Source organism: Oncorhynchus mykiss, chromosome 12 (genome assembly GCF_057628025.1).
Source record: "Oncorhynchus mykiss isolate SJ-2025 chromosome 12, ASM5762802v1, whole genome shotgun sequence".
NCBI lineage: Eukaryota > Metazoa > Chordata > Actinopteri > Salmoniformes > Salmonidae > Oncorhynchus > Oncorhynchus mykiss.
This window is the reverse complement of record NC_143033.1, coordinates 92783629-92808476: the sequence shown is the minus strand read 5'-3', so window position 1 is coordinate 92808476 and position 24848 is coordinate 92783629. Positions and strand designations below refer to the sequence as shown.

Genomic DNA, 24848 nt, shown 5'->3' with positions numbered 1-24848 from the left:
CTAGTCTACTACTGGGTAGCTTGGTTCATCAGGCTGACCCCTAGTCTACTACTGGGTAGTATGGTTCATCAGGCTGATCCTTAGTCTACACTTGAAGTTATTGAGGGATAATAAATTGACAATATAAAGATATGAATTCCAAAGTATGGTACCTCTGTATCTGATAGTAAATTGACATGTGAAGATATGAATTCCAGAATATGGTACCTCTGTATCTGATAGTAAATTGACATGTGAAGATATGAATTCCAGAGTATGGTACCTCTGTATCTGATAGTAAATTGACATGTGAAGATGTGAATTCCAGAATATGGTACCTCTGTATCTGATAGTAAATTGACATGTGAAGATATGAATTCCAGAGTATGGTACCTCTGTATCTGATAATATATTGACATGTGAAGATATTAATTCCAGAGTATGGTACCTCTGTATCTGATAGTAAATTGACATGTGAAGATATGAATTCCAGAGTATGGTACCTCTGTATCTGATAGTATATTGACATGTGAGGTGAGGCAGTGGGGAGGGTAAAAGGTAATGGCAGTATCTTGTGTTGTATGCATGGATTTAGTATCAACCAGAGTCTCTATCAGTCCCTTTTATCACGATTACTCTTCTGAGAAACACAAAGCAAAAAAAATGGAAAAATATTTTGTGTGGCCAGAGGAATAAAAGACAGCTTTTCATTCCTGTCTTCTCTCTCAAGCCGGAACGGAACGGCACACACACACACCCGTCATAAACAACACACACACTTCCCATCTGTAAATTATTCATCACTGAAGACATTTCCGTGCCTTGTGACATGCACAAGTCCAGCTCCTCAGCCATCCCTTCTCCTTGCCATCAATAGCTCTTTATGTGGGAAAGAGGGAAATAAACACCATCTTAGGAGGTTGTGACTGCAGCCTGAGAGAACGCTCCCCCAGTCAGCACATGACCCTACTGCTCCCCTCGGGGAGATACTGAGTCACCCAGAACTATCACTAATTCTGAACAGAAGTCACCCCATTAGCCTCAAGCTAATCGTCATCAAAATGACTTCACGGTGTGCTAATTCCCATGATAAGCAACAATTGTACTATTCTGTACTACTCACATTAGCCTGGAGGCTAACTTCGATCTGCAGCTAAAGCTCTCCTAGCTAAAAGGGTCAATCTGCAGTTGCTACATATATTTCTTGACTTTATGATATGCACCCATTTACTCTTGAACGGTCGTACCCTATCAGAACCCAACATGTAAGCCTGTGCTAGTCCACTGTATAGCCTCAAAACTTGGTTCAAACGTTGATATCATGAATGGTCAGTCACTGCATCCGTATCTCTTTTGATGCATTTCAGCGTGGTTATATTTCTCCAGCCACATCCCTCAGCTTTTTACTGAAACATAGGCAGGACGATCGTTTTGTTATTGTTTCAACTACCCCTTTAAGGTTCATTTTGAACATACAGGCCAGCTAACTAAAATGTTTCTCCACAGCAGCATAAAAGGGAGTCTGATCAATGTGTCATTAGAACTCACAAGGCTCCTGAGGGCTTTTTGCCCCGATGGCTTGACCTTTGCTCTTACAGGATGTCCATCATGTGACCAGAGAGGAATGTGAGTGGACCAAATTAATGAAAAGGACAGAAGTACTGCCTGGTCTTATTCCTCTCTCCTCTCCACAGGAATGTCCTCCTACTCGGCTAACACACAGGACACATACAGTATGTGGTGTGCGCGTGCACACAGACACACATTACCCTAGCAGACCTCTGACAATGAAAAGGCCTCACAACACAACAAGAGACTACAAGCTTGCGGTCAGACTAATGATTTCTCTTTCTTTTTCTAAATGTCTATTTGCTGTGTGTCACCCTGCATGACCACATCTCACAGTGGAGGGCTAGCCTACCAACCAAGATCCTCACCAGTCCAGTCCAGTGCTAACTAGCTACAGTCATCCACAGTGGAGGGCTATCCTACCAACCAAGATCCTCCCCAGTCTAGTCCAGGGCTAACTAGCTACAGTCATCCACAGTGGAGGGCTATCCTTCCAACCAAGATCCTCACCAGTCTAGTCCAGGGCTAACTAGCTACAGTCATCTCACAGTGGAGGGCTATCCTTCCAACCAAGATCCTCACCAGTCCAGTCCAGGGCTAACAAGCTACAGTCATCCACAGTGGATGGCTAGCCTACCAACCAAGATCCTCACCAGTCCAGAACTAACTAGTTACAGTCATCCACAGTGGAGGGCTAGCCTAACAACCAAGATCCTCACCTGTCCAGTCCAGGACTAACTAGCTACAGTCATCTCACAGTGGAGGGCTAGCCTACCAACCAAGATCCTCACCAGTCCAGTCCAGGGCTAACTAGCTACAGTCATCTCACAGTGGAGGGCTAGCCTACCAACCAAGATCCTCACCAGTCCAGTCCAGGGCTAACTAGCTACAGTCATCCACAGTGGAGGGCTATCCTTCCAACCAAGATCCTCAGCAGTCCAGTCCAGGGTTAACTAGCTACAGTCATCTCACAGTGGAGGGCTATCCTACCAACCAAGATCCTCACCAGTCCAGTCCAGGGCTAACTAGCTACAGTCATCCACAGTGGAGGGCTATCCTTCCAACCAAGATCCTCACCAGTCCAGTCCAGGGCTAACTAGCTACAGTCATCCACAGTGGAGGGCTATCCTTCCAACCAAGATCCTCACCAGTCCAGTCCAGGGCTAACTAGCTACAGTCATCCACAGAGCCCATCAGCATGTAATCAAGGCTCTACTTCCTCACTTGCAGTAAGGTACTCCTTGCCTGGCAATTTTTTCTCAAAAAGACAGTATTGTTCCAGAGCCATGTATTTAGATAATAAATACGTATATATATATATATAGGTTCTATAGCAGAGCTGTACATGTAGAAATATAGTCTATATGTGGCTCCTATCAGTTCTAGAACTAGTATTCCCACTCCATTCTCCCAATTCTTAGCTTCCATCACACAACCTCAGAGAACAGATTAAGCAACTCATGCTATAGAGAGGCTCCCATCTTCAACCAACAAAACATAAGTAAACACTTAAATGGCTTCCTGTGGTCAGGGAAAGGTCACGCTACAGTAACGAGAGGGGTCAGTGACATCAGAGGGGTGTTTACCGTCGTCCTGTCTTTGGTGTTAAGTCACCTTCTAATAGTCACCTCGTTCCTTCACTTTACGTTTCCCTCCCTCATCCATCAAACAGAGCATTAGCAGCAACAAACACCCGACAATATGGTGCCAGTTAGTTGGTCTAACAGTTGACATTCCACAGATACACAGTGAGGTCAACGGTATAAACCAGGGTCGTATACATTAGAGCACACCGTAGCAAAAGGTTTTACAATGGAAAACAAAAATGAGCGTTTCTTATTGGTTCAGTCTGTTTTCCTCCGTTTGGTGCCTAAAGAATACAAGCCAGTTCTTATGATTAGTACTACTGCACATAGACTTCATGTGTGTGGTTTTCTAAATACTTCCCTTGACACGCTCAGTAATACTGTCCTTAGGGAGGCTGTCACCACTGGCTGCTTTACCCCACCTGAGAGGCAGTGTGTGTGTTTGTGTGTTTACTGTGGCTTGGTTCTGCTCAGTCCTTCAGTTGACAGCCAAGAGAAACTTGAACAAAAGTCATACAGCTGGAAGCCAGAAGGATGGAGAGAGAGAGGGGGAGGGATGGAGAGATAGGGGGATCAAAAGAGGGAGGGAAGGAGCGAGAGAGGGATCAAAAGAGGGAGGGATGGAGAGAGAGTGGGATTAAAAGAGCGAGGGAAGGAGCGAGAGAGGGATCAAAAGAGGGAGGGATGGAGAGAGAGGGGGATCAAAAGAGGGAGGGATGGAAAGAGAGGGGGATCAAAAGAAGGAGGGATGGAAAGAGAGGGGGATCAAAAGAAGGAGGGATGGAAAGAGAGGGGGATCAAAAGAGGGAGGGATGGAGAGAGAGAGGGATCAAAAGAGGGAGGGATGGAGAGAGAGAGGGATCAAAAGAGGGAGGGATGGAGAGAGAGAGGGATCAAAAGAGGGAGGGATGGAAAGAGAGGGGGATCAAAAGAGGGAGGGATGGAGAGAGAGGGGGATCAAAAGAGGGAGGGATGGAGAGAGAGGGGGATCAAAAGAGGGAGGGATGGAAAGAGAGGGGGATCAAAAGAGGGAGGGATGGAAAGAGAGGGGGATCAAAAGAGGGAGGGATGGAAAGAGAGGGGGATCAAAAGAGGGAGGGATGGAGAGAGAAGGATCAAAAGAGGGATGGATGGAGAGAGAGAGGGATCAAAAGAGGGAGGGAAGGACAGAGAGAAGGATCAAAAGAGGGAGGGATGGAGAGAGAGGGGGATCGAAAGAGGGAGGGAAGGGGAGAGAGGGGGATCGAAAGAGGGAGGGAAGGAGAGAGAGAGGGATCGAAAGAGGGAGGGAAGGAGAAAGACAAAAGGAGAGCAAGAGAGAGTATGCATACAGGCTCACTATGTAGTTACGTCCAAGCCAGGCATAGTCAGCTGTGTGTGTGTGCATGAGATCATTTCCTGTGGAAGCATCAGCCCTACAGTAACGTCTTCCAACATTTTACAGCAACACATTTCAAGGCTTTGAAATCCAATTGAAAACGTTCAATCACATACTAAATGTAATGTTTCACATGTCCATGCCACACACTGACAATGAAGCATTTCACTGTGGACCTTTAAAGTTATCACACCGTAAAGTCCACTGTAACATGGAGCAGACGGACATTTGACACATTTTGTACTTGCTGTTGAATTAAAATGCCCAATGGAATAAAATTGGCCATTGCAAATAGTTAACTATTAATGGAAGATTGCAAAAACAAATCCCTCTCTACTATGTTAAAGCATTTTTACTGTGGTAAATTAAACACACCTTAACGTAACACTGTAATACATTTGACTACCTCGTGTTTAACACCACCCCCATAAAGGTACCTTACCCTTGTAACAGTAGTTCATCTCTATCACCTGTCCCCTAGGCCAGACACCCTTAATACATGTCACAGGGGCACATAGCGTGCGCACACACACACACCTGAAATACTATCCGACAGACGGTGTGGCCTGAGGCACCCAGGCAGGTTGGTAACACTCAAATAGAGGGGAGAAGGGACATGACGAAACCTACTGTCCCTGCAGGCCTCACACACACACACACACACACACACACACACACCAGGAGAAAGGAGAGAAGGTCCTACTGGACTGCCCTCTCACAGTGCTGTACACTGGGGGTGCCAGAGGTAGAAGATGTGGATGGAAACTCACTGATACTTCCCAAACATTACCTCATGTGTCTGCAAACACACTCCTCCTACACAGGGCTTAAATGTCTGAGTTCACACACTTCCCAACATTGTGGAAGTTGAATTAGCGATGCATAGCTGTGTTGAAAATAAAGCAACGTTGTCACTCAGACCAGAGAGATACATTTATCAAATAAATCTAACGTCTAAAATGTCTAATGGTTTAATCACTCTGTTTCTCAGCCCTCTAACTATCTGACAGAGGGGGGCACTAGTAGCCAACACACCTCGTTCAGAGGAATGCTTTCATCCCTAGTTCACAATGACGGTCCTCTGATTCATTTCTGGAATATGGGTTTAAACCACCGTCTTGGTCCCAAACACAATGTTAAAGCAGAGAAGTAAAACATGTAGTCAACCACAGCAGCAAGCCCCTTCAACACGTAGTCAACCACAGCAGCTATCTACTTCAACACGTAGTCAACCACAGCAGCAAGCCCCTTCAACACGTAGTCAACCACAGCAGCTATCTACTTCAACACGTAGTCAACCACAGCAGCAAGCCCCTTCAGCACGTAGTCAACGACAGCAGCAAGCCCCTTCAACACGTAGTCAACCACAGCAGCAAGCTCCCTTCAACACGTAGTCAACCACAGCAGCTATCCACTTCAACACATAGTCAACCACAGCAGCAATCCCCTTCAACACGTAGTCAACCACAGCAGCTATCCACTTCAACACGTAGTCAAGCACAGCAGCTATCCACTTCAACACATAGTCAACCACAGCAGCAAGCCCCTTCAGCATGTAGTCAACCACAGCAGCTATCTACTTCAACACGTAGTCAACCACAGCAGCAAGCCCCTCCAAAACGTAGTCAACCACAGCAGCTATCCACTTCAGCATGTAGTCAACCACAGCAGCAAGCCCCTTCAACACGTAGTCAACCACAGCAGCTACCCCCTTCAACACGTAGTCAACCACATCAGCAAGCCCCTTCAACACGTAGTCAACCACAGCAGCAAGCCCCTTCAACACGTAGTCAACCACAGCAGCAAGCCCCTTCAGCACTTAGTCAACCACAGCAGCTATCCACTTCAACACATAGTCAACCACAGCAGCTATCTACTTCAACACGTAGTCAACCACAGCAGCAAGCCCCTTCAACACGTAGTCAACCACAGCAGCAAGCCACTTCAACACGTAGTCAACCACAGCAGCTATCTACTTCAACACGTAGTCAACCACAGCAGCAAGCCCCTTCAGCATGTAGTCAACCACAGCAGCTATCCACTTCAACACGTAGTCAACCACAGCAGCAAGCCCCTTCAACACGTAGTCAACCACAGCAACAAGTCCCTTCAACACGTAGTCAACCACAGCAGCTATCTACTTCAACACGTAGTCAACCACAGCAGCTATCTACTTCAACATGTAGTCAACCACAGCAGCTATCTACTTCAACATGTAGTCAACCACAGCAGCTATCTACTTCAACATGTAGTCAACCACAGCAGCTATCTACTTCAACACGTAGTCAACCACAGCAGCTATCTACTTCAACACTTCTTCAACACGTAGTCAACCACAGCAGCTATCTACTTCAACATGTAGTCAACCACAGCAGCTATCTACTTCAACATGTAGTCAACCACAGCAGCTATGTATTTCAACACGTAGTCAACCACAGCAGCAAGCCCCTTCAACACGTAGTCAACCACAGCAGCTATCTACTTCAACACGTAGTCAACCACAGCAGCAAGCCCCTTCAACATGTAGTCAACCACAGCAGCTACCTACTTAAACACGTAGTCAACCACAGCAGCAAGCCCCTTCAACACGTAGTCAACCACAGCAGCAAGCCCCTTCAGCACGTAGTCAACCACAGCAGCAAGCCCCTTCAACATGTAGTCAACCACAGCAGCTATCCACTTCAACACGTAGTCAACCACAGCAGCTATCCACTTCAACATGTAGTCAACCACAGCAGCTATTCCCTTCAACACGTAGTCAACCACAGCAGCAAGCCCCTTCAGCACGTAGTCAACCACAGCAGCAAGCCCCTTCAGCATGTAGTCAACCACAGCAGCTATCTACTTCAACATGTAGTCAACCACAGCAGCTATCCCCTTCAACACGTAGTCAACCACAGCAGCAAGCCCCTTCAACACGTAGTCAAACACAGCAGCTATCTACTTCAACACGTAGTCAACCACAGCAGCAATCCCCTTCAACACGTAGTCAACCACAGCAGCTATCTATTTCAACACGTAGTCAACCACAGCAGCTATCTACTTCAACACGTAGTCAACCACAGCAGCAAGCCCCTTCAACACGTAGTCAACCACATCAGCTATCTACTTCAACACGTAGTCAACCACAGCAGCAAACCCCTTCAACACGTAGTCAACCACAGCAGCCATCTACTTCAACACGTAGTCAACCACAGCAGCTATCTACTTCAACACGTAGTCAACCACAGCAGCAATCCCCTTCAACACGTAGTCAACCACAGCAGCTATCTACTTCAACACGTAGTCAACCACAGCAGCAATCCCCTTCAGCATGTAGTCAACCACAGCAGCAATCCCCTTCAGCATGTAGTCAACCACAGCAGCTATCTACTTCAACACGTAGTCAACCACAGCAGCAAGCCCCTTCAGCACGTAGTCAACCACAGCAGCAAGCCCCTTCAGCACGTAGTCAACCACAGCAGCTATCTACTTCAACACGTAGTCAACCACAGCAGCAAGCCCCTTCAACACATAGTCAACCACAGCAGCTATCTACTTCAACATGTAGTCAACCACAGCAGCAATCCCCTTCAACACGTAGTCAACCACAGCAGCAAGCCCCTTCAGCATGTAGTCAACCACAGCAGCAAGCCCCTTCAGCATGTAGTCAACCACAGCAGCAAGCCCCTTCAGCATGTAGTCAACCACAGCAGCAAGCCCCTTCAACACGTAGTCAACCACAGCAGCAAGCCCCTTCAGCATGTAGTCAACCACAGCAGCAAGCCCCTTCAGCATGTAGTCAACCACAGCAGCTATCCACTTCAACATGTAGTCAACCACAGCAGCAAGCCCCTTCAGCATGTAGTCAACCACAGCAGCTATCCACTTCAGCATGTAGTCAACCACAGCAGCTATCTACTTCAACATGTAGTCAACCACAGCAGCTATCTACTTCAACATGTAGTCAACCACAGCAGCAAGCCCCTTCAGCATTTAGTCAACCACAGCAGCAAGCCCCTTCAGCACTTAGTCAACCACTCTTCATAACATGCTGGAGTATATGCAAATTGCCATCATACCAACGGAGGCAGCAGACTTGGTGAAAATTAATATTAGTGTCATTCTCAAAACTTTTGGCCACGACTGTATGTGTTTACTCTAAGCTGACTATAGGGGTCAAAGGTGAGTTTCCAGTTTATTCCCTCTCCCTAATAACATTTACAGGAAACCAGGGATCCATTTCGCCCACATCGGCACACTTCTCCCTTGGCTCAACGCCCCCTCTCACTCTAAAGGGGGTTTCTCTCTCGCTCACTACAGGAGGAACTTAACCCTTTTCCTATCAAAACAATCTTTGGGATTCTCTCTCTCAGTTCATGGGGCTTTATTGGCATGGGAAACGTGTTAACATTGCCAAAACAAGTGAAATAGATAAACTAAATCTCTCTTTCTTTCATGACCAGTCAGGTCTGCGTTCTCTCCTCTCCTCATAATACCCCCAGAGGAAAACATTAGTCAATGATGCAGGTCAAAGGTTGATTCCTGGACTGGTTCCATCTTACTTCACCACCCACACACCACTAGTCCTCAGACCACCTTTCTCAAGATGTTCTTCCCTTCTTGTGATTAGATCAGTATCAGATGTTTTTCCTCTAAACTCAAGCAAAGACTTTTGGTGCTGTGATATTCAGTACAATAACCATGATGAATACTCATAAACAGAACCAACACAAAATGCAGGACTTTCCCTGTTTGGTGCCATTCATTGGTCCCTAGGTGCAAACCCTGCCTACCTGGCGAGCTAAATCAAGTGCACCTATATATTACAGCCCTAGGAGGCCATGGTAGATTGGCAGAGAGTTATTTCAGCCATCGGAGAGGCTGTTTGTAACAGTGATGAAACAGCCAATAAGGAGCAGTCAACAAAGAAGCAACAGCAGCAGAAAAAGCTGGAAATTGAAGGGTTTCTATTTTTATGCTGCACGTTTATGGACTCCAGATTTGGAATGTCACACCTACCAGTTGCCTGCGTCTCCCTCGGACCAGACTACACAGACAGCATGAACACAACCACCTTATAGGAGCTCCACTCACAATAACACCACCATACTGCCTCACAGGAGCTTCACAATAACACCACCATACTGCCTCACAGGGGCTTCACAATAACACCACCATACTGCCTCACAGGAGCTTCACAATAACACCACCATACTGCCTCACAGGGGCTTCACAATAACACCACCATACTGCCTCACAGGAGCTTCACAATAACACCACCATACTGCCTCACAGGAGCTTCACAATAGCACCACCATACTGCCTCACAGGGGCTTCACAATAACACCACCATACTGCCTCACAGGAGCTTCACAATAACACCACCATACTGCCTCACAATAACACCACCATACTGCCTCACAGGGGCTTCACAATAACACCACCATACTGCCTCATAGGGGCTTCACAATAACACCACCATACTGCCTCATAGGGGCTTCACAATAACACCACCATACTGCCTCACAGGGGCTTCACAATAACACCACCATACTGCCTCACAGGGGCTTCACAATAACACCACCATACTGCCTCACAAGAGCTTCACAATAACACCACCATACTGCCTCACAATAACACCACCATACTGCCTCACAGGAGCTTCACAATAACACCACCATACTGCCTCACAATAACACCACAATACTGCCTCACAGGAGCTTCACAATAACACCACCATACTGCCTCACAGGGGCTTCACAATAACACCACCATACTGCCTCACAGAGGCTTCACAATAATACCACCATTCTGCCTCACAGAAGCTTCACAATAACACCACCATACTGCCTCACAGGGGCTTCACAATAACACCACCATACTGCCTCACAGAGGCTTCACAATAACACCACCATACTGCCTCACAGGAGCTTCACAATAACACCACCATACTGCCTCACAATAACACCACCACACTGCCTCATAGGGCCCTCACAATAACACCACCACACTGCCTCACAGGAGCTTCACAATAACACCACCATACTGCCTCACAATAACACCACCACACTGCCTCACAGGGGCTTCACAATAACACCACCATACGGCCTCACAGGGGCTTCACAATAACGGCACCATACTGCCTCACAGGAGCTTCACAATAACACCACCATACGGCCTCACAGGGGCTTCACAATAACACCACCATACTGCCTCACAGGGGCTTCACAATAACACCACCATACTGCCTCACAGGAGCTTCACAATAACACCACCACACTGCCTCACAGGGGCTTCACAATAACACCACCATACTGCCTCACAGGGGCTTCACAATAACACCACCATACGGCCTCACAGGGGCTTCACAATAACACCACCATACTGCCTCACAGGGGCTTCACAATAACACCACCATACTGCCTCACAGGAGCTTCACAATAACACCACCATACTGCCTCACAGGGGCCTCACAATAACACCACCATACTGCCTCACAGGAGCTTCACAATAACACCACCATACTGCCTCATAGGAGCTTCACAATAACACCACCATACTGCCTCACAGGAGCTTCACAATAACACCACCATACTGCCTCACAGGAGCTTCACAATAACACCACCATACTGCCTCACAGGGGCCTCACAATAACACCACCATACTGCCTCACAGGAGCTTCACAATAACACCACCATACTGCCTCATAGGAGCTTCACAATAACACCACCATACTGCCTCACAGGAGCTTCACAATAACACCACCATACTGCCTCACAGGAGCTTCACAATAACACCACCATACTGCCTCACAGGAGCTTCACAATAACACCACCATACTGCCTCACAGGGGCCTCACAATAACACCACCATACTGCCTCACAGGGGCTTCACAATAACGCCACCATACTGCCTCACATGAGCTTCACAATAATGCCACCATACTGCCTCATAGGGGCCTCACAATAACACCACCATACTGCCTTATAGGGGCCTCACAATAACGCCACCATACTGCCTCACAATAACGCCACCATACTGCCTCATAGGGGCCTCACAATAACGCCACCATACTGCCTCATAGGGGCCTCACAATAACACCACCACACTGCCTCACATGGGCCTCACAATAACACCACCAAATGTATCTAATATTCTGAATTCTGTTTTTGTAACTTTATTTTCATCATCAGTACAGTAAGGGTTCATAGTGGATGGAGTTACTATGGCATCACCTGGGTCTGTTCATTATAACAAATTATACTTCAGAATGAGGTCATCAGGTCAACGCCAAGTCTGACATCACACTTAAAGGGGCACTTCAACACTTTTGAACCTCATATTCATTACCACAACACACTGGTACAGTATATGCTGGAGATAACGAATGAGATTAAAAAGTGGTGAAGTGGCCCTTTAAACTTCCCCCACAATAAACTAAGACCTCTCTAAGACCTCTCCCACGAGGAGACAGGAATACGTCAAGGCTACTTAGACCTTTAAACTTCCCCCCACAATAAACTAAGACCTCTCTAAGACCTCTCCCACGAGGAGACAGGAATACGTCAAGGCTACTTAGACCTTTAATGAGAGAGGTAGGCCTACATATAGGAAGCCTTCAAGCCCCCACAATGTCAACATTGCATCATCTGTATTCATACACTCATGACCTCACTCATACCTCCCTGACCCTTCAAGTTGAAACGGTCCCATCCTTTGAGGCTTTTCTGGTGCTTTTCTGGTGGTTTGAGAAAAGGCACATCGGAAGCCGAAATAACATTCACTCCATTGCCCTTTTCATCTTTAAAACAGATGGGCTGAAGGTTTGGCATGCCTGAATCATGAGTCATAGTTCTTACTGACAGCTCCTAGCCACCGTAGGATGACAGGTACTTTTCCAGAAAAATATACAATTATGATACATGACTTAGGAAAAAACACCACAGAATGATCTTCCTTTATCTCAAGGCTTTGCTAACCATGGCTGTGTCACAAGTGACACCCTACTATGGTCATTTGTGCACTACTTTTGAGCTGGGCCCACAGGGCTCGTCAAAACTAGTGCACTTCACAGGGAATTAGGGTGCCATTTGGGACGCACACCAACCCTTCACACCACAGCATAGTTCCACCATTAGTCACTGTGCTTCAAAGTTCCAACTACAGCTGGGACGATAAACCAACAATGATTAACACGAACCACTTCTCGTGGGCATTTCACGCATATCGTTCATTACGATAAATAAACTACAACGTAGGGCCTTGCTAGAGAAATGTGAAGTTTGAAATAAAGTCACTTGGCTAATATGGGTGATTGTTAATGGGACAATTGATGGCTACAACCATCAAACTAGTAGTAGTAGTTTAAAGGGATACTTTGGGGTTGTATCTAGTATGTTGTATCTAGTATATTGTATCTAGTATATTGTATCTAGTATATTGTATCTAGTATATTGTATCTAGTATATTGTATCTAGTATATTGTATCTAGTATGTTGTATCTAGTATGTTGTATCTAGTATATTGTATCTAGTATATTGTATCTAGTATATTGTATCTAGTATATTGTATCTAGTATATTGTATCTAGTATATTGTATCTAGTATGTTGTATCTAGTATATTGTATCTAGTATATTGTATATTGTATCTAGTTCCCCAGAGTCAGATGAATTTGTGAATACCATTTTTATGCCTCTGTGTCCAATATAAAATAAGTTAGAGGTAGGTTTGCAAGAAAATGCAGATACCCATAGACTTCCAGTCATTGCGCTAGTGCCAGTTAGCAACTTCCATCAACTTACACGCAGAGACATAAAAATGTTATCCAGCATTCACCTGACTCTGGGGAAGTAGATTAAGGATCTCATTGCCAAAATCTCAAAGTCTACCGTGAAAGAGTCATTTAAAAAAGCAGTGGTTCACATTCATGTTATAAATGTATCTTTCAATGTAGCATTATCCTATTCATTCAGTCAATTTAGGGCTGGGTGGTATACCGTATTTTACTATACACACCGGGAATGATGCACGGACCGGTTTGAGTGTCTTGACTTTCTATAACAGTATGTTTGGTTTGTTAAACATGATATGCAACTCCTATGGGTATAATGTGTGTTTTTATAGTTTACTCCATCAGCTACTAGAGTCACAGTGGGGAAATTATAGTCAAAAGTGCAGAAATTGATTTTTGTTTGGAGTATAAATGGAGAAAGCCATTGAAATCACATGTATGTGTTGTCACCCTGGAGTCATGAATTACTCATGAAGCATATTTACAACTTGTATTATTCAAAAACATAAAATAGCTTCAAATACTGTGATGTGATATTTTGGCCATATCGCCCAGCCCTAAGTCAATTTAAAGAGATATAAATGTGTCCATATCACTCATCTCTAGTTCAAACCCCAAAAAGCTCAAGGTCAGGTTAGACGGAGGAAAGGAAGGCTATCTATCACTCTGGTTTTGAATGATCCATCTTTATGGAAGAACTTTACTGTATGTTTACACAGGACACAGCTGAAGGATGGACCAGCAACTATGAAACACAACCACTACTTTACTGTATGTTTACACAGGACACAGCTGAAGTATAGACCAGCAACTATGAAACACAACCACTACTTTACTGTATGTTTACACAGGACACAGCTGAAGGATGGACCAGCAACTATGAAACACAACCACTACTTTACTGTATGTTTACACAGGACACAGCTGAAGGATGGACCAGCAACTATAAAACACAACCACTACTTTACTGTATGTTTACACAGGACACAGCTGAAGGATGGACCAGCTACTATGAAACACAACCACTACTTTACTGTATGTTTACACAGGACACAGCTGAAGTATAGACCAGCAACTATGAAACACAACCACTACTTTACTGTATGTTTACACAGGACACAGCTGAAGTATAGACCAGCAACTATGAAACACAACCACTACTTTACTGTATGTTTACACAGGACACAGCTGAAGTATAGACCAGCAACTATGAAACACAACCACTACTTTACTGTATGTTTACACAGGACACAGCTGAAGTATAGACCAGCAACTATGAAACACAACCACTACTTTACTGTATGTTTACACAGGACACAGCTGAAGTATAGACCAGCAACTATGAAACACAACCACTACTTTACTGTATGTTTACACAGGACACAGCTGAAGTATAGACCAGCAACTATGAAACACAACCACTACTTTACTGTATGTTTACACAGGACACAGCTGAAGTATAGACCAGCAACTATGAAACACAACCACTACTTTACTGTATGTTTACACAGGACACAGCTGAAGGATGGACCAGCAACTATGAAACACAACCACTACTTTACCTTATGTTTACACAGGACACAGCTGAAGTATAGACCAGCAACTATGAAACACAACCACAACTTTACTGTATGTTTACACAGGACACAGCTGAAGGATGGACCAGCAACTATGAAACACAACCACTACTTTACTGTATGTTTACACAGGACACAGCTGAAGTATAGACCAGCAACTATGAAACACAACCACTACTTTACTGCATGTTTACACAGGACACAGCTGAAGGATGGACCAGCCACTATGAAACACAACCACTACTTTACTGCATTCTTAACACCGGAGTCGACCCTGTAAAAACATCACTTCCAGGAATATCTGAAATGAAAACCAAGAGAGTACCACATCATACATAGTTCAGTTTCACAATTCACTGCTATGTCAACCTCTGTCTGCTTCCATTAAGTCCTTCATAAGGGCCTGACGTAATGGTTAGAGTACACTCAACTTGGCTGGCTGGCTAGCTGACTGACTGGCTGGCTGACTGACTGACTGACTGGCTAGCTGACTGACTGACTGGCTGACTGACTGGCTAGCTGGCTGGCTGACTGGCTGGCTGACTGGCTGGCTGACTGGCTGGGTGAGCCCATTCTTACTGCTGGGCCTCAGCTGGGATCCTCATCATTACTCTGACCTATATTCCCAGTCAGACATCCAGACAGCACAGCAGCAAGAGCTCATGAGAAACCATCTGTACTGGTACTGTCACTGTTGCCTTGCAGAGTTAGGCTGCACTTTGTCTGAGTGAAAGGTGACTATTCACATGTCAAATAAGACAGCTTGTGTATCTAAACTGTCTTGAAATGGTGCGAACACTGAAAACAAATGCAACTGACATTCTACAACACAAATGATTCTGATCAAAGCAAAGGATCAACCCCTGAACTTTAAAAAACAACTTTCTCTACATTCTCTCTCAGCAGAGAGCAGTTGTGAAATACTGTCCACAGACAGAGAGAGCGCACAGAGGTGAAATGAACAAGCATTAGAGACTAATGCATATGTCAGACATAGAATTAGATTGACTTACTCTCTATAGGTCTGACGACGGGCGTCTCGCTGACCGGAGGCTGTGTCCTCTCGCTCCTGGGCTCCACCAGGCTGGGCAGGGGGCCACTGGGCACTGGGGGGTGGCTGTTGTTCTCCACCACCCTGACCGGAGGTGGTGCTGCCATCTCTGGCTGTCGGAAGACAGGCATCTCGGGTCTCCTGGAAGTAAAGCCCTCCACAGGGCTGACCATGGTGGGGTCGGTCCTCCTCTGAGGGGGGTCAGGGATCCGGGTGGCTGAGGGAGGCTGGGAGTCCCCCCTCCTGGGTGCCCCGGGGGGCTCGTGGGGCCGAGAGAGGGAGATCTCTGCCCGTCTGTGTGCCGAGCTGGAGGAGCTCTCTGAGACGGCTCCGGCTCGAGAACCAAGGCTCTGGGCCTCAGGCCTCTTCAGGCCGAAGCGGGCGATACCCGGGCTGGGCGAGCTGTCAATCTGCTTGGATGACACCTCAATAGAGATCTCGGTCCGGCGGGTGGAGGCTGTATCCAGGGCACGGCCTCCTACCACTCCCCCGGACAGCTCCATGCGTCTCAGGCTGGTTTTGGGGGAGCAAGGGTTGGAGTCAGAAGGCGAGGTTCTGGAGGGGTTGTCAGAGTTGCGGGCTTCGTGGAAGCTTCGCTGGCTGGAGGTGGAGGAGCGGAGGTTGGTCCTACGGGACAGAGGGGAGGGGTTGATGGAGATGTCAGACTCCTCCACCTCAAACGACCTCTTTAGTGCTGGAAAAGAGAAGACATGTTGTGGTCAGTCAACAGATCAACACAGACGAATTGTGTTGCCTTGTACATTAATTAAGTAATATAATGAATGGATTAATAAACATCAATATATGCATCAGTATATATCACAATTTCATAATTTAGCTGAGTAGCCTACTGCTATAGCCTAACTAGGCTACCAAAATACAAGAGGGGAAAGCGTTTCAGATTTGGAATAATCTCTTGGAGAAGATTGTAGGCCTACAATTTGATTTCTAACGTGTTTGGGGAACACCATTCAAAAATCAAGTTGAAAACTATGTCACAAAAAACAAAAACCCTACGGAATCCCGATGTAACTAAAATATTAACAGGGAAAGTCCGTTCATTACCGGATTTAATACGCTTCACATATTTTTTCATCATTGCGATGTAGTTATTTCGCATTCCCTCAATGAAAACGTGAATGACTCACAACAAACCGATGCGCACAAACTGATCAAACACAACCAAAGCGCGCGCTATTGTGGTGTATTCATTATCTCTTACGACGGAAACCGTTTACAAGTTAAGAACCAAATGGAAGCAAACGGAACGAAACATGGCGGGACCTAACTGAATTTGTCCAATAGAAACTCTAGTTTTCGTTGCAAAACTTTTGGTTTCTGTTGTTAAATATTACAAAACATTTTACAACAGAATCGGCGTAATGAATACACCCCTGCGCTCGCCCTGACCATAAATTGTGACGAATTAGCATGTATCCTATAAAAAAATACTCAAATTCTGCCCATTGAATAAAAACGCGGTTCTATCAACAAATAACATAGATAAGCAGCAACAGGTTGGCTAATGGTGTTACCTTTATATATACCTCTATGGGTGTTACCTTTATATATACCATCTATGGGTGTGACTTTTATATATACCATCTATGGGTATGATCTTTATATATACCATCTATGGGTGTTACCTTTATATATACCATCTATGGGTGTTACCTTTATATATACCATCTATGGGTGTGATCTTTATTTATACCATCTATGGGTGTGATCTTTATATATACCATCTATGGGTGTTACCTTTATATATACCATCTATGGGTGTGACCTTTATATATACCTCTATGGGTGTTACCTTTATATATACCTCTATGGGTGTGACCTTTATATATACCATCTATGGGTGTTACCTTTATATATACCATCTATGGGTGTGACCTTTATATATACCTCTATGGGTGTGACCTTTATATATACCATCTATGGGTGTTACCTTTATATATACCATCTATGGGTGTGACCTTTATATATACCTCTATGGGTGTGACCTTTATATATACCATCTATGGGTGTGACCTTTATATATACCATCTATGGGTGTGATCTTTATTTATACCATCTATGGGTGTTACCTTTATATATACATCTATGGGTGTTACCTTTATATATACCTCTTTGAGTGTGACCTTTATATATACCATCTATGGGTGTTACCTTTATATATACCTCTATGGGTGTGACCTTTATATATACCACTATGGGTGTTACCTTTATATATACCTCTATGGGTGTGACCTTTATATATACCATCTATGGGTGTTACCTTTATTTATACCATCTATGGGTGTTACCTTTATATATACCATCTATGGGTGTTACCTTTATATATACCATCTATGGGTGTTACCTTTATTTATACCATCTATGGGTGTTACCTTTATATATACCTCTATGGGTGTGGCCTTTATATATACCATCTATGGGTGTGGCCTTTATATATACCATCTATGGGTGTTACCTTTATATATACCATCTATTTCTGTGACGTGCGTCATTTGTTGATCACGTGACCCACTTACATTTATAGTAAAACCCAAGCTGATTATAATATATCTTTAGTAATTTCTTTAGTAATCTCTTTAGTAATGAAGTTTCTACAATAGAAGGACAAATATTAGTCTAGCCCAGCTCACTAGAAATAGTATCATACACACTCTTCAGCATTTTTATTTTCTAGTGAAATATCTTCAAGCTTCAAATAAATGAAGCATCATCACACACCCAACCACCCCCATTTGCACACACAGATGCACACAGACACACACAGACACAGACACACACACACACACACACACACGCATACACGCACGCATGCACACAGACGCACACAGACACACGCACGCACACAGATGCACACAGACGCACACAGAAGCACACAGACACACACACACAGACACACACAGGGCTTTTGCCCAGACAGTTTCTTGCTATAATCTTCATAAAGTTATCCTTGAAAGCTAGCTATAGTTACAGCATTCTTATGCTATTTAAGTGTCAGCCATGTCAAATTCAATGTATTATTCCATTAGCAAACATTGAGTTCTGCAAATCACCAGGATGCCTTAACTAACCAAGGTAGACAGGGGAGTTGACAGAGGACTGGCAGATCTGGAACCAGGCTAGTAGTGCAATGAGTCCCAGGTAAAAAGATTTGGGACCTGGGGCTTATTGTTTCCAGTTGTTGTTGTTGTTATGTTTCCGTTGGGTTTCTAAGTTGGCCTTACAGCCTTACAGTCAGGGTTAGGTAGGTTACTTTCTAAATGTAATCCATTACAGTTACTAGTTACCTGTCCAAAAGTGGAATCAGTAACGTAACTTTTGGATTACCGAAAATCAGTCATGTAATCTGGTTACATTACTTTTAGATTACTTTCAGATTACTTTCGCCTTAAAATGCATTAGAAGAAGACAAACATGTACGTTACCAATTGAACAACATCTATTTCAGGATAAATCAATGTTAAAGTTTACATAGCTGGCCATATATGGATGTAAAATGTTACTTTATGGGTTGGTTATGTAGGCTTCTTCTAACCCATCGCTTTCTACTACATATAATAATAATATGATTAAATGATATCCTTACATTACATTACATTAAAAACCAAAGTCTATCAGTTTAGATTAGCCACATTGTTTTACCTGAGCATAACCCCAACACTAAGGACATATTAGCCAGCTCTACTCTGTTGTTTATGATTTTGTTGTAATGAAGGACTAATTGGGCTCATTGATTCCAGTTGAATAATAAATGCTGCGCTTGTGGAATGGCATGCATTGATCAATAATAATAAGTGATATCCGTATCACCGTAGACTAAACTGCTGCTGTCATCCTTACCTCCAAGCGTTTATTCAAGTTGGATAATCTTTGGATGCCGACAACAGTCACATCATTGGAAGAGATATCTTGAACTGTAGCCTACAAAGCCTGTTTCTGCTCTTTTCCCGCGATGCATCAAACACATTTGGTGAGTCATCATAGTGGTCTCTGACTTGTGGTCAGACTCGCTCAGGTGGAACAAACTTAAATTTGCGCCTTTTTTCAATGCTGATTTGAATATCATTGTGAAAACAGAGTGTGTCAAAGTGTCAAAGATTTTCTTTCTGAATTTAAAAGTAATCCTCAAAGTAATCATCTAGTTTTTCAAAAGTATCTGTAATCTGATTACAATATTTTTGCTGGTAACGTAATGGATTACAGTTACCGTTTTTGTAATCCCTTACATGTAACGGATTACATGTAATGACTTACTCCCCAACCCTGCGTAACGTATGGGGTTCCATTGGTTCCGTGTCAGTTTGGAGGTTGCGACACCTAGCTAACCTCTGCTCTTCCAGACTAGGGCCCTGGAGCTCCCAAATAAACAACCCAGCCAGTGCCAGCATCTTCCCCGCTCAGAAGGCCCCGAGCCAGGGAGCAGCATGGGGGTAATAGACCCCCTTATGGAGCACACTATTTTCACACACTTGGTTCTTTTCATCAGGTTTTTGTGTCGTATTACTGAATAAAAGCCATGCTGGCTGCAGTTTAGGCAGGGCTACCTAAAGATTTAAAGATGTGTGAGTAGATACATGACAAATGCTGTGCTATTGAGGTGTTTGACACAGAATTCTGGGTGTAATAGCTGATCTTGGCAACAGTTCAGAAATAGTTTAGTTTCACTGAGGAAAGAGACCAAAATCAGGAGTAACATTTTTCAGGATGCATTATGGATATTTCTGTGACTGCTTAAACAAGGCTGAGTCTCACTGGCCTAATGCTCCTCTAAACTCTCTCGAATCTGCTGTACAGATACAGGAAATCTCAGCTTGGTTGACGGTTATCGACAGATTGGCATTCCAGTTCTGTCAGCACTCCGGGCCCTCTAGGTACTTTGGACCCATGGTCCTGGACAATGGCTGGCTTTATCCCAGCGCTCCCTGGCTAATAGTGGTCTGCCCTGGGCATGCCAGCGAGGTGAGGCCAGGTGACTGATGTCCAACTGTTACAAACAGGGATTAGGTTTCCTCCCTGAGACAGGAAGAGGGATCTGGCCCACTGTCAGCAGAACCGTGTTTACATTTACATTTGACATTTTGGTCGTTTAGCAGACGCTCTTCTCCAGTGCATTAATTCAGCCAAGACAACCACATCACAATCACTGTAAGTAAAACTCTCCTCAAGCTATCAGCAAAATCAATGCTAGTTACTATTTGTTCATTGGGGCACAGCGTTAGAATATTTTTTTTGCCATGGGGAACAAATATGAGCGCTTCATATTGGACAAGTCTAGGTAGTCCCTCAATGTTTCAATAGGTTTTCTACCGTTTGGTGATTAATGAACTCAACCCAAGATAGTGGCCTGATGATGAGTGTGATAGAGAGTGCTGTGTTGTTAAGGCTGTATCTCAATACTATAAAATGGCCTCAGTCTCTCCATCTGTTTTCCTCCATCTGCACTAACATTAAAGAACTGGTCTTTTGAACGTGAGTTCCTGGAAAGAATCCCCCCATACCAGTTTGGGAAGCCAATAAGATGTTCAATCACATAGTAGTACACCTGGAATCCGGAGGAGTGGAGATAACTAACCCGGTGCACCACATGAATAACAGCTTCCAGCCTATATTCATAAAGTGTCTTAGAGTAGAAACGCTGATCTAGAATAAGTTCAGCCTTTTACATTACAATACAATTAATGTATCCCCCATACATTAATTGTATTGTAATGTAAAAGGCTGAACTTATTCTAGATCAGCGTTTCTACTCTAAGACACTTTATGAATATAGGCTGCAACTGATCCTAGACCAGCACTCCTATTCTGAGACGCTTCATGAATACAAACCCAATGGTCTCAGCTGATCCATACAATTCTGACCAGCTTTGAGGAGAGACAGAGGCTGTCCTGATGTGCCTACAGTGTATTACAGTTCACTGACAGCCATGCTAGTGGTAAAGGGATACCTAGTCAGTTGCACAACTGAACCCATACAACTGAAATGTGTCTTCTGCATTTAATCCATCAGAGTGGTGCAGGGGGCTGCCTTAATCTACAGCCACGTCATCGGCGAAGTTGTTGGGGGTTAACTGCCTTGCACAAGGGTAGAACAGCAGATTTCCCCACCTTGCTGGCTTGGGAATTCAAACCACTCCTAACCCGCTAGGCTACCTGCCGCCCCGTGATAAGGAGAGTCATGCATCTGGATAGAGATAAGGACTAAGCCATGTGACCCCTGCTACAAACAGACATATACCAGATCTGCTACCACAGCTGACTAACCACCTGATGCAACGGCTGATCCTGCATAACAGATCTAGACAAACACAGATCTAGACCAGTGATGTCACAAAGAACACTTTTGAGACAAAATGTCATGAACAAAATGGGCCATGAAATGCACTACCTGTAGATATGGCTGATATAATGCCTATAATGCTGAGACATATAAAGGCGTTTAGATACAGTGATTCAACAGGAAATAAGGAAGAGCCTAAAACAACATCCCTGATGAAGTCATTCTCACACAGCAGGAATAACAGGAATTACTTGAAGCAAGGATGAATAGTTACAGTAGTTAGTCCCATAGAGATCCTATTAAATTATTAGCATTCTAATTCCTAATTCTATGGTTAGTCTTGTGTAGCATCTTTCAGTCCACTTAACAGCAAAAAGAGGAATCATCTCAGCTCAAAGAATATAGTAGCTTCCACAACACAAAAGTGCCATTTAAAGGGACACTTAACCACTTTTTAACCTCATATTCATTATCTCCGGCACCATACCTGTGTCTACATTTGTTGCGACAGTCTTCACAGTGTTGAGGAACCAACCAACAGATATTGTGATTGATGTAATGACCAGTCTGGGTGTAGTGATGTTAGGGGAGGACAAAAGAGAAGGGAGCTGTGTGTGTGTGAGTGTGTGTCGGATCTGTGGTAAGAGAGGCACCAGCTGTCTGGAGGAGACAGACAGGAGACACAGGCACTCTCAGCTCTGTGTGTGTGTGCGTGCGTGCGTGTGTGTGTGTGTGTGTGTGCGTGTGTGTGTGCGTGCGTGTGGCCCCTTCCCCCTGTGTAGTAAGGTAAACACTGAGGGGTTGGAGCCTGGCTCACTGAGGCTCTGACGCACATCTCAGACACTGGCCCCTAAATCACTAATGTGTTATACTCACACAATACTGCAGGAGGTGAACTGGGTGTGTGTGTGTGTGTGTGTGTGTATGTGTGTGTGTGTGTGTGTGTGTGTGTGTGTGTGTGTGTGTGTGTGTGTGTGTGTGTGTGTGAGAGAGAGAGAGAGAGAGAGAGAGAGAGAGAGAGAGACTGTGTATAGTATGTGTTTATGTGTTTGCATGCCAGTGTGTGTATGGTGCCTCCATTTCAGCTTGTCTGTATGTTTCCCAGCACAAGGACAAAGGCGTGTGAAGCCTCAAAGAGTCTTTATCAGGAGCTGTACAGTATCAATGAGATAACAGTGATCACAAGCCTCCTAGCAACAGCTAGATAATTATAATGAGGACCAAATGTCAACTCTGTTCTTTATTTTATTCACCTCCTTATCTTCCTCTACCTCTCTCTACCTCCACCTCCACCTCTCTCTCTCTCCCACCTCCCCATTTCCACTTCTCTCAATTCAATTTCCATTTTATTTAAGGGCTTTATTGCCATGGGAAACATATGTTAACATTTCCAAAGAAAGTGAAGAAGATAATAAACAAAAGTGAAATAAAAAATACAAATGAACATTACACTCACAAAAGTTCAAAAATAATATTATGTGCAAATAGTTCAAGTACAAAAGGGAAGATAAATAAACATAAATATAGGTTGTATTTACATTGGTGTTTGTTCTTCACTGGTCGCCCTTTTCTTGTGGCAACGGGTCACACATTTTGCTGCTGTGATGGCACACGGTGGTATTTTACCCAATAGATATGGGAGTTTATCAAAATTAGATTGGTTTTCGAATTCTTGGTGGGTCTGTGTAATCTGAGGGAAATATGTGTCTCTAATATGGTCGTACATTTGGCAGGAGGTTAGGATGTGCAGCTCAGTTTCCACCTCATTTTGTGGGCAGTGTGCACATAGCCTGTCTTCTCTTGAGAGCCAGGTCTGCCTATGGCGGCCTTTCTCAATAGCAAGGCTATGCTCACTAAGTATGTACACAGACAAAGCTTTCCTTAAGTGTGGGTCAGTCACAGTGGTCAGGTATTCTGCCACTGTGTATTCTCTGTTCAAGGCCAAATAGCATTCCAGTTTGTTCTGTTTTTTGTAAATTATTTCCAATGTGTTATTTGGTGTTTTACGTTGTACACTGAGGATATTTTTGCAGAATTCTGCATGCAAAGTCTCAATTTGGTGTTTGTCCCATTTTGTGAATCCTTGGTTGGTGAGCGGACCCCAGACCTCACAACCATAAAGGGCAATGTGTTCTATAACTGATTCAAGTATTTTTAGCCAGATCCTAATTGGTATGAGAAGACTTTGCCTATGTTTGGTTTTGATTGTCAATCTCTCTCTCTCTCTCTCTCTCTCTCTCTCTTTCTCTCTCTCTTTCTCTCTCTCTCTCTCTCTTTCTCTCTCTCTCTCTCTCTCTCTCTCTGTCTCTCTCTCTCTCTCTTATCCTCTCCCCACTCTTCTCTCTCTCTCTCTCTCTCTCTCTCTCTCTCACTCTTTCTCTCTCTCTCTCTTATCCTCTCCCCACTCTTCTCTCTTAGCCTGTCTTAAAACTTGTTTTCCAGGGCCTCCCGAGTGGCACAGCGATCTAAGGCACTGCAGTGTTTGAGGCGTCACTACAGATCTCGGTTTGATCCTGGGCTGTGTCGGAGCCGGCCACGACCGGGAGACCCATGAGGCGGCGCACAATTGGCCCAGCATCATCCGGGTTAGGGGAGGATTTGGCCAGCTGGGATGTCCTTGTCCCATCATGCTCTAGTGA

At 44.5% G+C, this 24848-nt stretch overlaps 1 protein-coding gene across 8 annotated transcripts in view; it reads right to left on the bottom strand.

The window, feature by feature from the left end:
• Positions 1–24848, bottom strand: part of LOC149979447 (septin-9-like) — a 162887-nt gene that overhangs the window by 64754 nt on the left and 73285 nt on the right. For 7 of the 8 annotated variants that reach the window (XR_016485409.1, XR_016485412.1, XR_016485410.1 and 4 more), the window contains one exon: positions 15877–16608. Coding sequence is in view for 4 of the 8 variants with exons in the window: in XM_090194104.1 (XP_090050230.1) it covers positions 15877–16608 (732 nt within the window). In the remaining 4 variants the exon portion in view is untranslated. Of the gene's footprint in view, positions 1–15876; positions 16609–16979; positions 17081–24848 lie in introns of those variants that run through there. The other variant, XR_016485411.1, reaches the window with a different exon arrangement.